At 40.7% G+C, this 16,121-nt stretch overlaps 2 protein-coding genes across 4 annotated transcripts; one reads left to right on the top strand and one right to left on the bottom strand.

The window, feature by feature from the left end:
- The first annotated feature begins 1,212 nt into the window (after positions 1-1,212).
- LOC115017194 (iporin) lies at positions 1,213-12,574 on the top strand. Of its 3 annotated transcripts, XM_029445458.1 has the most exons (11): positions 1,213-1,474; positions 4,312-5,656; positions 6,142-6,421; positions 6,564-7,559; positions 8,586-8,662; positions 8,813-8,987; positions 9,128-9,233; positions 9,325-9,371; positions 9,987-10,237; positions 10,544-10,656; positions 10,804-12,574. In XM_029445458.1, exons 2-11 carry the CDS (start codon positions 4,367-4,369, stop codon positions 10,913-10,915), a joined length of 3,447 nt encoding a protein of 1,148 aa, XP_029301318.1. In that variant the 5' UTR covers positions 1,213-1,474; positions 4,312-4,366; the 3' UTR covers positions 10,916-12,574. The 3 variants fall into 3 exon arrangements, with proteins under 3 accessions (XP_029301318.1, XP_029301316.1, XP_029301317.1); XM_029445456.1 differs by having other exon boundaries at positions 9,987-10,656; XM_029445457.1 differs by having other exon boundaries at positions 1,236-1,293; positions 9,987-10,656.
- A 17-nt stretch (positions 12,575-12,591) lies between these two features.
- On the bottom strand, positions 12,592-15,661 carry cimip2b (ciliary microtubule inner protein 2B). The gene is made up of 6 exons (XM_029445459.1): positions 15,558-15,661; positions 14,790-14,983; positions 13,994-14,148; positions 13,425-13,557; positions 12,811-13,020; positions 12,592-12,703 (listed from the first exon to the last, which is right to left on the bottom strand). Exons 1-6 carry the CDS (start codon positions 15,620-15,622, stop codon positions 12,603-12,605), a joined length of 858 nt encoding a protein of 285 aa, XP_029301319.1. The 5' UTR covers positions 15,623-15,661; the 3' UTR covers positions 12,592-12,602.
- Between the last annotated feature and the right edge of the window lie 460 nt (positions 15,662-16,121).

Consider the following 16,121-nt stretch of genomic DNA (forward strand, 5'->3'; position numbering starts at 1 on the left):
GTGGTTTGGAAAGAAAACTAATGTTAAAGCTGCTTTCAACTCTTTTATGGTTTGTGTTGATGAGGAGAGCTGATCAGATTTGGTTAAACGATCGATGCTCTGCTATCACTGCTGTACTAATGGAGCTTGTGGCTCCATCCAGCACTTACACCGGTTAACATGTAGACTTGATGAAGCTTATTCTCTCTTATCACCATAGAATATATCAACACATGGAATTACTTTGATGCTTTACTTATAATGGAGTTAATAACATGACACATATTGTACAACCTCCTTTTAAATGATTGCCTCAATAGCTGAACTCTGCTCATTTTCGCCACTAGAGGGCGAGCTGAGCCAGGTTTAGTGAGATGAATAGACCACCAGCACATTTGTGATTTGACCAAATAACTAGTATTTTATAAACTAACTCTTTAAAATTCATGACACTATTGTGACTTTATGCATTATGTCTATATCCATTCAAACACTTGCACTGAATAGTTCTACAAACAAGCTAATAGTATTTGTTTCTGATGTGGGGATTCATTCTTCTTATTTAGAGCTGAAACAATTAGTCGGTTAATCAATTAATTGATCGACAGAAAAATATTAAAATAATAAAACTATTTTGCTAATCAATTAATGGTTTCTGTAATTTTTAAGATAGGGAAAAAGTGCCAAATATTATCTGATTCCAGCCTCTCTAATGAGAGGATTTGCTTACAATAAACAATACAAGATATTTGAAGATGGCGCAACATTTTATCAGGATTGTTTTACCTTTCATACACTAAATGATTAATCATACAAATAATCTGCAGATGAACAGATAATGAAAATAATCGTTATTTGCAGCCCTATTCTTATTCTTATTATTACATTTTCTGATGTTAATGATCATCTAAAAGTATCCTTATTTTAGAGAATATAAGGATGAAAAGTTAGGAATGAGTTCCCTCATGTTAAACTTATTTATGTCATATTTGTGACAGACAATCATATTTTCATGCACTTTGCTATCTGCTTACTCATGATGATGTCTATTTTTATATTTCTTTCAAAATAAAACAAAAAAACAACGCAGGTTTAAATAATTAACTCTTTCCCGACCAGTTGTCTTGATACTTTGAGAGGCAGGCGCTTCTCCCTCTTCATTGGTTAAAGCCTGCGTGACGTAATATATCCGTCAAGCTGAGCGCTGCTGAAGCGGCGGCGTGGGGTCCGCTGTGTCTGTCCGGACCTCTATGTCTGACCGGTTTCATATTACGCTATAATATAATTATACATTCCGGATATTGCGGATATCAGGTAATAGATCTAAAAAAATCAGCTTTCTAATGCATCTTTGACGTCAGAAGTGCATCGAGCACTCGCGTGATTTTCTGTATTTAAATAATTGTTTAAATGCATATTTTTGGATCTAACCACTTAGCCTATTTAAACACCTGGAAGAAGAAGGACATCACCTTTGACTGACGACTGTTATCAAGTAGGTGATAATATTAAAGGATATCAGGAGATTTACCGGTGGTGGAGCAAATGCACGAGTGCTTGTCTTTTTTATGAGCTTTATCTACTTTGCCCTGAAGTCAATTATTCAGCTGTATTGATTTCAATCTTTTGTCTTACTTTATTCGGGATTTAGTCCGTCTGTATGTGTGTGAGTGTGTGATAGTGCGTGTGGAGGAAAGAGAGACAGATGCTACTTCTGTCATGGGTTGTTCTTTTGTCATGTGTGCATCTCTTGTTGTGTCTAACATGTTGTCCTACTTCAGCCACTTTCAGCATGAAAACCAACACACACACACACACACACACACACACACACACACACACACACACACACACACACACACACACACACACACACAGACACACACAGGTACCTGGTACTGCAGTCTGTGACCTTCCTCTTCTCATATGTCTTTACTCTTTAGATCGGATCATGTTCAACTATTATTGAGTTCTTACTGAAACTTTAGTTATCACGATACAGGCCGACGTGAGCTGTAATCATGTCTCATTATCAGAGAGATAACAAGCAGCACAACGTCAACAACAGAGGACCTCAGACTCTTTGCTTTCACAGAACCACACAATCTTTCATATGAGCTGGCTGACTTGACCTGACATTTCTAGTGAACTAGCTCAGTTAATCACAATCATCTCCTTGTGCTCCAGTGCCCAGAGGATAGAGCTGCAAGTTAGGGAATCTCCAGCAGTGATAATAATAGGGAAGAGTCGTATCCGCTTTGCAGTGAAATTGCATTCCCACTGGCCTACTTTCCTGTGGAATCGAATTATTTAACTGTTAAAAATAAACGGGGATAAATCCAGATTCAATGCAAATCGAACCTTTGAATATTATATTGTACCTTATATTACATCCCCAGATCCTAATAATCAAACAACAACATTGTATTGATTTAAAATGAGTCTGTCAAAGTCTGTTGGACGAATGTTAAAAATCTGATAACACCTACAGACACACTGAGAGCAGTTGGGGATTCAGTGTCTTGCTCAAGGCTGTATGATTAAGGGCCTACCTGCACTTCCTCCTGAGCTTAGTCGAGTTATGCAACTACGTGCCAAACAATAGTCTGTTGTTGTTGTTTTTTTCAAATAGCTTAATAATCCAATGTCATTTATTTTCTTTCTTTTTTCATTCTGCTCATAGTAGTGTACATTAAAAGAAAAAAATCATTCACAACAAAACACAACTCTATTTACACATTACATGAGGGGAGAGATCTTTTATTTTATTTTGCCTCTAACTCAAAACATATAGAAATAGATGTTCTGTCGGTTACAATAATTAGATCATATTTATATACACAGTCTATCTACTAGACTAGAAATAGACTATATGTGTGCCTACAATAAAACCTTAGCTCTGGTGTTCATAAATGCTTAATTTTGTACTTTTTGTTTGAATTAGAGCTCTGAAGAAAGGTTCACTATTTCTGACTGTTAGCGTATTTTGATATGATTTCTATTTGTTGCCATGGTACGGATGTTGTTTATTGTAGCAGTGTGATGATAAAGAGGATTACCTCTTCATGGTGATCTGCAACAGATGTTGTTTGTTTACCCACGTTCTGCTGCCCAGACAGTAGCGTCTATGAACCGATGCCTGACGATTTGACGACATAAAGCCCCAAACAATGTCTGAAGAGGATGTAGCATCTAAAATATTGAATTGTCTGAACATGATTCTAGTTTAAATTCACAACATGTAACACTGCTGAAGGCAGATATCAGTAAATTAAGTTTACTTGTATCCTTGCAACATTAATTATTACTAATAATTATAAAAATATATATTTCATGACTATATGAATATAATATTTGATGTGCTTTGTAATTACTTTTTTTTTTATTAATTTAGCAATAGTCATAGTTGTGTTTCATGAAGGGAGGATTATCATTATTATGCTGCCTGTGTATAGATGACTAAAACGAGGAGCAATGCATATGAATATGGTTGTGCCTGTTAAATTAACTAAACTGAAAATGTATTTACTCTTAGTAGAGCCAGCGGAGCATCTCTGCAGTGCAGCTGCCCTAGATACAGAGCAGCTGAGTAACTGTGAGAGACTCTGGTTGGCCCAGGCAGCGAGAGGAGGGGTTTGTTAATGGTTGACTGAATTATGGATGGTAGGCTGTGCTGAGGGCCAGAAGCAGACAACATAGTAGGTCTTTGACTGGAGGACCAGCGGTGTGTGGGGGAGCACACTCTGACAGCAGCAGCGTGCAGTTGTGCTTTAGTATCTTTGTCTATGCTGATGGGATGCTTATACTCCAGAATTACAGATTCACTTTTTTTAACAACTAAAAGTGGGTCCCTGAGGCTTTAAACCTATCACAGCATTACAGCTAGCAGGGTCATTGAGTCCAAACATCAAGAAGCAGATGCAGAGGGAGATAAACATAAACACTTTATATGCAGACACCAACAACAAAAATGCATTTTATACTGAATACATTTACAGTCAGCATTAAAACATGTCTCCATCGTCCAACTGTGCAGACCTTAGACAGAGTTTAGACCTACAGTAAACTCCCAAGGCTTTCCTACAGAATCACTTAAAGATTCTAATACTGCCATGTTCAACTTTATCAACCTTTTCACTCTTGACAACCAAACTGTGTACACAGTAGCAGTGGTAGTAAGTAATTGATTGTTTTATGCTTTTTGTATATCCACTCATATTACCATTGTACTCTTGTATGCATTCCTTTGCATTGTTGTGAATATGTTTCTGATAACACATTCAAAGCAGATTCATTGCACTTATAAGTTAATTAATTCTATTTAATTCTCAGGATTACATTTTAGGAACATGGAGACAGTTTCCATGGTCCAGCCTGACCCAGCAGCATGATCGGAGCACCCAGTCACTCAGGGGACACCCTGATAGCGTGCCACTTCCCCATGGTTCAGCTTCCCACTTGGCAACTTCCTGTCCAGGCCCTGTGCAGCTCGGCCAAGAGGCCCGGTCGGCTGTGCTCAGTAGGCCTGACCCGAGCCGTGTCCCTCCCAGAGCGAGACTCGCTAAACCGGGAGCATGCCTTCGCCGGTGGCCGAAGATGTTTCTCCAACAGTTACGGTAGTCTCAACGAGGACCGGGCGGAGGAGGAGGGGGCCAGTGACAGCAGCGGGAGGGACGACTCCAACTCGTCACCGGAGGAGACAAGTTCCCATCTGAAGAAGGAAAGCTCTGGAGCCAGAGACTCACTGCGCTTACACAACTCATTCCTTCCCAACACAGAGTTGGATGAGGATGAGGAAGATGAAGATAGTGATGGAGATAATCTACACAGATATCACGAGGACTCGTCTTTTGTGTTGCATGGGAATTCCAACTGGCCTCTAAGTAATAGTGCCAGAAATAATACAATGTCCCACGGGCATACTGACCGTACTGAGAGTGACCAAGAGTGGCTCTCTAACCAGCCTCACCAGCCGCAATCACTGCCCACTGAATGCAGATCTGGCATCACGGCAATGGCTTATAGAGAGCGGGACTCAGACAGACGGAAGGATAACATGTGCTGCAGCATCCACCGACAACACAAATGTTCCCCAGAGCTGTTCTCCAACAGTCACACAGAGTATGTCAGCGACTCTTCCTGTAACAGTTCTGATGGCGTCTTGGTTAACTTCTGCACTATCTATAACAGGAGCAACAACCCTGCCACGCCTCATGACCCCAGCAGTCCTGCAGTTCACCCCTATCAGTTCTCTGAGGGATCCGTGTTCCTCAACCTCCAACCCGTTCCTCAGACTCCAGCCAGGGACCTCCAACATGATGACATGGCAGTCAACTCTCCCCCTAAAGAGAATATTGACACAACGCCCTGTGCTTCCTGCTGGTCTCCTCAAGGTCTCGACTCTAACTGCAATCTTTACTCCCTGGAGCCGCCACCTCCGGGTCTCTCCTCATTGGAGGTTTCAGACCTGGCTGCCTGTCTCCAAAGCCAGGCCACATTGGCCATGGGGACCAACCAGAAGTACTACAAGCTTGTGACGTGTGACCTCTCCTCAAAGTCGCCCAGTCCAGCCTGGTCCGGCTGCCCTGAGGGTCAGAGCAGAAGTAGCCCCTTCCCTCCCTCTGAGCACCTCTTTGTTGATCATAAAACAGAAGGACAACACAAAGAAGTCAAGAAGGTAATGTTGCAATAACACAGTATGCTAAACATACTGTAGATTATAATGAAAAATGGCAACAAAATACTACTATTTAAACTAGAAGGTCACTTAGCGAGCGCAGACCTCTGCTTTGGTCAAATGCCCTATCTCGCTATGTTTCCTATGTTTCGCTATGCTACACCCTTCCACCGTTTCATTTAAATCGGTCCAATAGTTTTACCAAACCAAAAACATAACTTACTTGGCTGAGGTATTAATAAAGTTGTCACTATTTAAATAATTTAAAACTCCTAAATGGGTTTTACAAGACAGCGACAATTTGATTATTGAGAAAATAACACAATTGAATAAAGGCACTAGTGCTTTATAGATCTGTTAAAAGCAATTTTGAAAGCAGTATACATTATAATATAAACCTCATTATAACCACATTTTGTACAAATATGTTATGTGATTAGGTTGTTTAAACCTAAACAGTCATTTCTTTTCTGTATCACTATCAGGAGGAAGAGGATCGGCAAAAGGAAAAGAGGTTCTCCACACAGTTTGATTGCGCTCAGTGTCAGACCTGTGATTACCAAGTTGCCACCACCTCCGCAGAGAAATTCCTCTGCAGGAAGAAACCTACATCGAGCATCCAAAACTTATCCCAAACGTCCTGTTCTCTGTGCCCCATCCAGTATAGCCCAAATAGCATCAAATGCCAAGGCACAAGCACTGCGTCCACACAGCCATCTTTGATTCTGCACCAGGAGCACTGTGATACGGATGCTACTGAGAAGGGTAAGGCAATGAAAAAAACAGTTGTTGCTTGGTTTTGAATGAGAGAGCAAAATATGCAAAGATACAATACCATCATTTGTTTTGTGTAGTATAAAGTGAATACATATATTTAATTTATTTTTATCCTCTACCCCCATCTCAGGAGCATGTTCATTGGAAAATGCAGTGGTGCGCTACAGTAAGGCCCAGAGACCAACCTCACTGCCCATACAGCCCTTTGTTCTGGTCCCTGCAGGCAAACCTCAGACCCAGCACTTGGGCTGTCTTCTGGAGCAGTACATAAATCAGAAGAGCACCAAGTCTGGTGGCTCCCAACCAGGCCTCAAGTTCAAGGGCAAAAGCAGCCAATGTTTTTCTAATCTTCAGCCATCACCAATGGGCAATCACTGCCCCATTTTCCTGGAGGCTCCTTCCAGCTCTGACACCTGCTCCACCTGCACGCCAAGTCCAGAGTGCTTCAGCAGCAGACGAGCATGGAGCCAGTCCAGCAGAAGCCAAGAACGCCCAAGTCCATGTACATCAAAAAGCAGCCTGGACCCAACCTACAGCAGCCCACAGCCCAGACTGGCTCAAGATAAAACAAGCCCATACTCAGGCAAAACTACCACTTCTTCAAATCGGATTTCAGCCCCACATCAGTCGTACCTTGTTAAAAGTCCCGCCTACCAGGATCTTATTAACCTCTCCCCTGAGCAGAGCCATGCCAACACTGAGCCCAATAGTCCAAATCAGTCCCAGACCTCCTACCATGCAATATTCTCTCATACACCACCCACTTTACTCCTCACCACTGACGCCCATCACCCAAACCTGCAGGTGTCCCTGTCTCCTCCCACAACTGTACAACCAGAAAAGAAGCTCCCTCAGTACCAGGCTGCACCTGCAGCGGACACCGGCTTTTTTCACAATAGTTTTACAGCTGCCCTCTCCTCTTTAGCTCCTCTCTCCTCTTTGAGTTCTCTGCTTTCCTTGGCTGCTTCTGGGCTGCAAATCAAGGACTCTGCTGGGCTCAGTGGGAAGCAGAGTCAGAGTCAGCACATTGAATCTCTGATCCTGAGTGACAGGCCGCCCACAGAGTTCTGCCTGTCACCCGACACATCGTATGAGTCCATGTCTATCAGCCATCTTCAGAGGAGAGGTGAGGCCAATTAGGACTGGTATAAGTGTGTGTAAACACATAGAGTATATAACATTGAAATCTGAATGGAGTTTTTAAAAAAAGTGACCCAGTAACAGCAATGATTAGATTGTCTATCCAGTGAAACTCACTGTGCTGCAGTAGTGCCTCCAATACCCTGAAGGGGCTTCCTCTCAAACATGACCTATTTTTAACTCTCCCTGCACGGGATTGGCTGAGCCTTCTGCTCTGTAGCCTATGTGTGAGCGATTGCAAGCTCCAAGAGAAGAAGAGAGGGGGAATGATGCAGTAGAAACAGTGTTAATGATTTATAAACACACCTATTCATTTGGTTTTACCATATGGGCCACTTGGTGCAAATTTGATTCTATAAATGTGAACCTCTTGTGATGCATAATCAAGGATAGAGACGCTGTGGTGAACAGTCAGTGTGGTGCAGCACTGCAGGCAGCATCAACATGCATAAAGAATTTACTGACATTTGCAGAGGCGAGCCAGTATGAGATGAAGAAAGCAAGGCAGGGGAAAGCAAGTCAATGAGGATCGCTGCTAAAATGGACTCTTTCATCTTTAGTTCACTTTCACATTTGCATTCCTGCAATATGATAATGAACCCTAAAAGTAATCTCTTATATTTCTATGCACTGACCCAGATAGTGAGGGGGAAATCTTATCTGGCGAGTTTTGTTCATTATTGAGTCCTAAAACAAGTAAAACATCTGACATACATTAACATAATTTCAACCTGTATCCAATACAAATTACCAAGAATCTTCTAGAAATGACAAGACAGAACAATGGAAACTACTGCACTAGAATCACAAATCCAAGAAACAACAGCTTAGTTAGAATTATAGCACCACACTAGCAGATTCTGAATATTTGACGAAAATAATACATGGCAATGACATAAAATGGGATTTACAATGTAACACGTATTGTATATATTAATACATCGATGTTTTGTATCTGCCCAAACAATGTATGAAGCATTAATTACAACTTCAGCTCATCCAATGTCTCTAGGTTTGCTGAGGTCTGTGAGCAGGGCGGTGGATTTGATCATGGCTCATTTTGGCAGCAGCAGAGAACCAGAAGAAAAGGTATGCATTTGGCAGAGCTAAGCAACTTGAAGGATGTGTCACAATGGAAAAGCGCCAAACTGAAATTACTTGCATTGCAGTACAGGAGTCAAATAACATGTGTCAGCAGCAGGAAAGATACTGTATCATATTTCTTTTCCTCTGCCTCAGATGCGGCTGGGTAACAGCTCTTGCAGTCCCACAATTGCGGGTCTGGTCCTCGAACATTTGTGTCCAGCAATCCAGAATATTTTAGAGGACGGTCTTAGAGATCACAAGCTGGATTTCATTATCGGGCAGCGGCGCAACCACTCCTGGAGCGTGGTGGAGGTCTCTACTAGGATCGGTACATTTTGTTAGAATTATCATGATTCAAAGGAAGTGCCATGAATGTGCTGGTGTGATGTACTTGGGGAACAGCATTGTTTGTGGTTCACTGTTTGTTGTGGGCTCTTTGATTAAGTATTTTGGGTCTGTCTGCAACAGGTCCATCCACCAAGGTCCTTCGCAGCCTGGTCTGCAAAATCAGACAATATCCCCAGCTCTCCAGCCACTGCATGAGACTGAGAGCCTTCATCATGGGCCTGATTAAGTAAGATTACCTAAAATCACACTAATGATACTAATGAAATTACTGCACGCATGAGAGTTAATCTTGTGTTGGTTAATTTGCTCTCTTTCAGCTTGAGAGCTTTGGAATTCTGGCTCAGTCACCTTCAGAGTCAAAAAGGTGAGCGCACATTAAATTTACTGTACTAGCAGTGAGGCAAAATGTAAAATTGTCCACACTAAAATATCTAAACAACTATTGAAAGGACTATCATGAAATGTAATACCAATATTTATGTCCCCTACAGAATAATCGAAATCATTTGGTGATGTCTTGACTTTCCATTTAGCTCCTTTATCAGGTCCTATTTACATTTGTCCAATGCTTTTGTTTATGAACGTTGCGTTAGCTAATTAGCAATCATTAGCAGGTAAACATGCTAAACGGAGATGATGAACACTGGTAATATAACCTCTAAACCAGCGCATTAATTAGAATTATATTTTGTTTTCTTAGTTATTGTCCATCGCAGGTCAGATGTTTTGCTAAGGAAAATTGTGAGAGGTGGCTGAAAGGGCTAACAAACAACATTGTGACCATGTTAGCATGTTAGCATGCTGGCGTAAGAATTTAGCTCAATTACAGCTCCACAGAGCCCCTTGTTAAATCCTTTTGAAAAATAGCCATTTGGCTAACACTAGCACATTTACAATGATGTTGATCAATGTGAATTGTCCCTGAGAATAAATAAAAGTTTGGATCTTTGTGTGTTCACACCTGTAACTGTCTCCACAGATTTGGTGACAACATACTACCATTCTTGGGGGTTCCTGTCCATGTCACTGGGTCAGTGTCAGCCCTTGTTTCAGGAGTTGCTACTTCTGCTGCAGCCGCTCTCTGTGTTGCCCTTTGACCTCAACTTGCTCCTGGAGCCCCGTCTGTTACGTAACAGACAGCTGTGTTCGGAGGAGCAGGGTGTTTCTCTACCTCCACCGTGTTCAGCCTTCCTAGTAACCAGCTGGCCACTACTGCAAGCTGACAAAAAGGTAGACAGCAGCCACATTCAGCAAACTAAGCTTTTACACCACACAGGTCTGCATCGCCAAGAGTCTCTCAGTTCTCAGAATTGCTTTAAGCAGGATTTCAGAGGATTGCAGGCTAACAGGAGTCCATTAGCTCCCATTCAAGAGTGGTGGCCTAAACAGCTTGACCTTATGGATGGTGGGGTTGAAGGGGAGGACTGTAGCCAGAATTATGCAGCTACATGGTCTCAAATAAGTATGGACAGCAGGCATGAAGACAGGAGGGGAGAGAAAGACAATCGGACCCCAATTGCCTCCACTTGTGTCCAGGCTAAGAGTCCATGTCAGGGTGCGCTGCGCTGGGCCAAACTGTTTGGAGCAGCCGATTCTTCCACCAGAACAGAGACAGTTTCTCAGAGTCACAGTGGAGCACAAACCAGAAGGTAAGAACTAACAGTGAGCAATGAGAACAAGTACAGATGTAGTTGTTTGATCTTCTTACTACTGTAATGTATTCTTTGGTTGATTTGTGATCTAGATTGATGTTAGACTGACTCATTACCGATAACTCTATATGATTGCTTCCATAGGTACAGACGGCCATCGCAGTGGCTGCGTTTTGACAGATCGCAGCTTGGACTGTTGGCTCAATCCATCAGGTCAATGAAGCTAGGAGGAGCTCAGACTAACAAGGACTACTGAAAACTGAAGAGGGTGCAGGACAGAGTCGGGCCTATATACTGTAATAACAAAAAGTCTTAACTGCATGATAATACATACACAGCGCTGAACTGATCAAAAAAGCACATTAAATACAGAACTAACAGCTTTGGCAATGGCCCATATTCATCAAGATTTGCGTTGCACCAGCTATTCGTAAATCCATCCTAGTTTGTGTGCCCTTTTCTATTTTCAAAATAAATCAGGTTGCACCATTTAAACTAAAGGATCTTTTTAACTGGTAAAGAGTTAGTCATGTGTAATGAAACATTTGTTTCGCTGTCCAATTAAAAGCAATCTATGGAAACATGAAGTCGCTGTAGCATCACAAGCTGTAGCATAACTGCCAAAAACAACAATTTTAAGTTCCAATCTAATATCAAATCTAACTGTCAGTTTATAGTTGGTAGTACTTTGTTATATATATTGTATATATTGTCTCTTACTTTTCAATCTAAACAAACAGGTCATATGTCGGCAAGCCAACGTTAGTTTTCTCAGTGAACGCTACAGTTACACCTGGACGTTACTGGGTGTTAATATTGCAGTGACACATTTGTTTTCTAAGAACTAGTTTTTGTGGAGCAACCTGTTTTAATTTAGTGATGTGTGAATCTCAACTTAGTAAACACCTACAATATAACTGGTCTTAGTTTGAACTTTCGAACAGATGGTGTGACTGACTCCTAATCTTAAAATGTCTCTCTGTTGTATATTTTATCGTTATTTCTCATATTAGTTGTGAGATAAAGCTTTATGAATACGGTAAGAGGCTGATTCATTTCCACAGAGGACCTTGAGCTCTTTTCCAGGAAGTAACTTGATGAATTAGGGCCAATTCCTCCATTTGCAATTGCACTCTCTTGAATAACTATCTTATATATTTCCTGTAAACGGATATCGATCAAAAAAGTTGAATATTGACCTGCTTTAGACTGTTGGACATTCTTGTGGTGCAAAATTATGTATTTCTCATATGTCATTCTCTCCATAGCTGTAGCTTTCATCTATAGGCAGGAAAAAAAGCAATACTCTCTTTATTAGTGCCAAATATGCTACACACCAGCCTTGTGGATAGTCATTGATGTTTTACTTCCAGTAACCTGCTTTCTTGAGCAAATCCCCAGCATGGATTTTCTGTAGGTGCATGAGTTAACAACCATTTTGTACAATAGTTGCTTCAGTACTTCCTAGGTCTCTTAACTCCCTGTTAATGTTTTAATTGCTGTAGAGTTAGGAGTTTTACATTTTCTGCCACTGCAATTCAAAATGTGTGGAATTGTTTGCAGTAGTATGTCTTCCAGTGACGTTTGTTGAGTTGCACAAATATAAGCCATCTTGTGGCTGTTTCAGGTACTTAAATGTGTGTCAGCTATATTTTAACAGAGTGGTGGTAAGACATGAGAGGAAAGAACAGAAAATGTGTTCATACCGTTTTTTTAAATGTTATTATGTGAAGTTTATGAAATTATTTCACCCAGCGTTGTTGTCTCAACCGCTAAATGTTTCCTCTAATGCCAGTGACAATCAAAGTCTGTCAATAAAGACTTCTTCTTATGCCAACAGTGAACAGTACCCATGTTTATTCATGTGTTTCATGTTAATGTGATGACTTCCTTATAAGTTCTTAAATTTGACTCATCTCACAACTTCATCTTGCCTTTAATGGTCATTTTATTGAAGTATATGGTTTTATGCCTGAGAGATCCTCTTGATGCTGCTCTTTTCCAGTGCATTCTGGGAAAGTATGTCCAATCATGAACTGGTATCCTGTGGGATGGTGTAGAGTGAGACATGCTTGAACTTGATGCTCACTTCAGTATATTTTATAAAATAGCTGATCACAAAGCAAAGGTGTTGCTAACACTGACACAGACCTGGGATGTGTCCAGTGAATGACGGCACCACAGCCTTGTTTGATGGATAGATCGTGGGCATGGGAGTTGGACTTTCCTTCCTCCCTGGGATGCCTTGGAAAGTGGGGTCATTCCGCTGCTGCTTCCCAAACTGGATGAGTGCCTGGTTGGTAGTGACGGGGAAACTTTTGCCAAATAGGAAGCGAGATTTTGGCACATGCCCTGTAAAACCTGTAAAAACACATCACTCAGTGAGCTGCGGGAGTATTGGAGGAATTCTTTGGCATTGTATGCAAGACAAAAAAAGTATAAAAGCCACTATCGATGTTGTTGTACTGCCCACGCAGTTGCATTTCCAGCCACTGCAAGCTGCCGTTATCTCAGCCCAGCACCAACGGCAGACTGACAAAGTAAGCGACAATCTGGTAAACAGAGTGGAGACTTTAGCAACTAAAGAGGTGGTGGAGACCAAAAAAGAGCTAGAAGCAGAGTTCAAAATGTAAAAAACTGAATGCTAATTTTATTATTTTATGCTGGATGTGTATATAGGCAATTGTTTTCCATATCAACTGCTATTGCAGGTTTAAGGCCTAATGCATTTCACTGAAAACAACTGTTAAAGTTCTCTGTTGTACCTGAGATAAAGTACTTGTGCGGGTTATCATCGTCCATGAAGTATGGTTTTCCAGTGGAGGTGAAGGACTTTAAGGGTCTGTATGATCGGATCATCACTTTGTTGGAGTTTTCTGTCAAGGGGGGTCTTGGTCTCTGGGTCAAATGATAACAGAGAACCATTAAAACATGCATGACTCTGAAATCATACGAACAAAGATTTTACATAACAATACATGTGATACCAATAAACATAGGATTCATGTAAACCTATTGCAGTAAAAATGACATCAATAACTTAGTGCAAGTGAAGGGAAATTTGTGCCATAAATCTTTTTTTATATTATGCTGCTGTTTACGTCTGTATTCTGTTAAATTATTTGAATCTCAGACCTAATTGGTGAATCTGTGGCCGGCCCTTCTGGATAGCTGACCAGTTCTGCCTCAGGGTGGATTACATTACTGGAGTTCCACTATGGATAATTAAACAAGACTGAACCTATTCAGAGGTACGTGTGTGTGTGTGTGTGTGTGTGTGTGTGTGTGTGTGTGGGGTGTGCAAGTGTGTGTAGAGAGAGAGAGAGCGAGTTACTTCAAACTGTTTGTTGGTGTAGTTGACAACAGCTGGCAGGTCTGTTGATTGCAGTTGGACCTTCGTACGCCCATCCTGGTAAAACTCAGACAACGCTTTACGGCACGTTTCAGAGTAGGTGCAGGCAAAGTAGTTCTGACTTTTTGGGATGAAGCCTAAAACAGCAACAACCGACATTTAAGGTTCACCTGGATTTCTAGGTGTCTAGCCATGAAGATCCTTTTGGTTTTATTCGCTCAGTTTTTGAAGTAGCTGTCTTTTTCTGCCTCCGCCCCAATACAATGGAGGTGATTTTGTTCCTCTGTTCGATTATAAAAACAATTAACATCAACAACTCTTTCCAGAAACAGTGTCCCTGTAACTATGGATAATCCACAGATCACAGTGTGAAGAATTAGGGACTATAAAAGGACGATGAAGCAGTACTGTAGATAATTCAGAGTAACATCTAAATGGTTTTTTAGAAAGATTTGAAAGATATATATCCTGTTGACCCACAGAGCAAATAAAACCACACTGTTCCACTTAACTGCTCGTTTATACTTAATAATTCACCACTTGGACACAGATTATTCTCATGTTCACATGGTCTCATGGTTGCTATGAAAACTCACATATTTAAAGGTGTATTGCTAAATTTACATTATAATTGACACATACTACCATTTAGTTATTTTACATCATAAATAGGTTCATAACATGTTGTCCATTTAAATGTTTTCATATTTTGTCCCCAATATGAAATAATTTGCCATGAGGTGTACAGTCACGCTGTTGACCCCTGTGTGATACCTACCTGTGTATCCTGGTATCATCTTTCTCAAGTTACTGTCAGGGATGCTTCTCAGTGTCTCTGTGGAGGGGACGTGACCCGTGTGGAGGACCAGATGATTGGAGTGTTTCCCCTCAGGACTGGTCAGCAGCTCGGCTGTGAGCTGGCCGTAAGACTTCCCCAAATTATACTTGAGCTGTGGGCAATACCCTGAATACCTGAACACAGCAGGGAGTCTGTTGTACACACACACTCTATATGGCCTCAGTGGCAGCTTTGCAGTTGGAAACAATAAGATATAATGTAGGTACATTTATAGTATATATATATATATATATATATATATATATATATAGTGTATTAATAGATTTAACACACACATTCTGAGACAATCAGTTGAATGTAGTGGATAAATGCAATTGGGGGACAAATTAATAGGGAAACCTTACTCAATAATGCAGCACATAACAATAACAACAGCAAATAAGGCTGGAAAAAACACCATACAGCCTAGATGTAACACTACTCTGACAAAACCTTAATCAAATAAATGATTTGACATGTTCTCCTCTAATGAATTCTAATAATTTACAAGTGATAATGAGCTTTTAAACCCTGCCCAGTTATGATATATATATATATATATATATATATATATATATATATATATATATATATATATATATATATATATATATATATATATATATATTATGTTATCTTTATAAAAGGATATGTTTTTTTTTTCTTCCTTTTAAAAAATAAATCTCGTGTCAGGAGACATGTACTCACCCCGGTATATAATGTGGATCAGGTGTCAGCAAGACTTTGCTGATTGTCGGCGCGTATTCCTCCATGTTGGTCCTGTTTGAGGCTGAAGCAGCTCGCCCTCGTGAGCGCGCTGTTTGCTGGTTGCTACAGAGAATCAGACGCAAACACTGATGGAGCTTAAATTAAAGTGACGCGGGCACCGACACTTTTTTTTGTCAAAATACTATTGTCTATTATACTATATAGACTAGAGAACATTAGAGAACTGTAAATGTATAGTGATTATTAGAACATGTAAGTAACGGTCCTGCTGTGACACAGACTGACTAACACTAGACAACATCAGGATGCTCCACTCCTGTATTTATTTCTGATGGGATTATAGTGTTAAAAAGGGAGTGCAGGCGATTTATTATTAAGTGACTTTTTAATAGATACATAGATATTCTTGAGAAATGCTCAACGACGCCCCCTAGCGACTTCCTGCGTTTTTTCCTAATAGTATGGGGAGAAGAATTGTTTAAAGTGACCAGTGCACATAACAGCATACCTGTCAACATTGGAATTTCAAAATAAGGGACATTT

The sequence above is a fragment of the Cottoperca gobio genome, chromosome 12 (genome assembly GCF_900634415.1).
Source record: "Cottoperca gobio chromosome 12, fCotGob3.1, whole genome shotgun sequence".
Classification (NCBI taxonomy): Eukaryota; Metazoa; Chordata; class Actinopteri; order Perciformes; family Bovichtidae; genus Cottoperca; species Cottoperca gobio.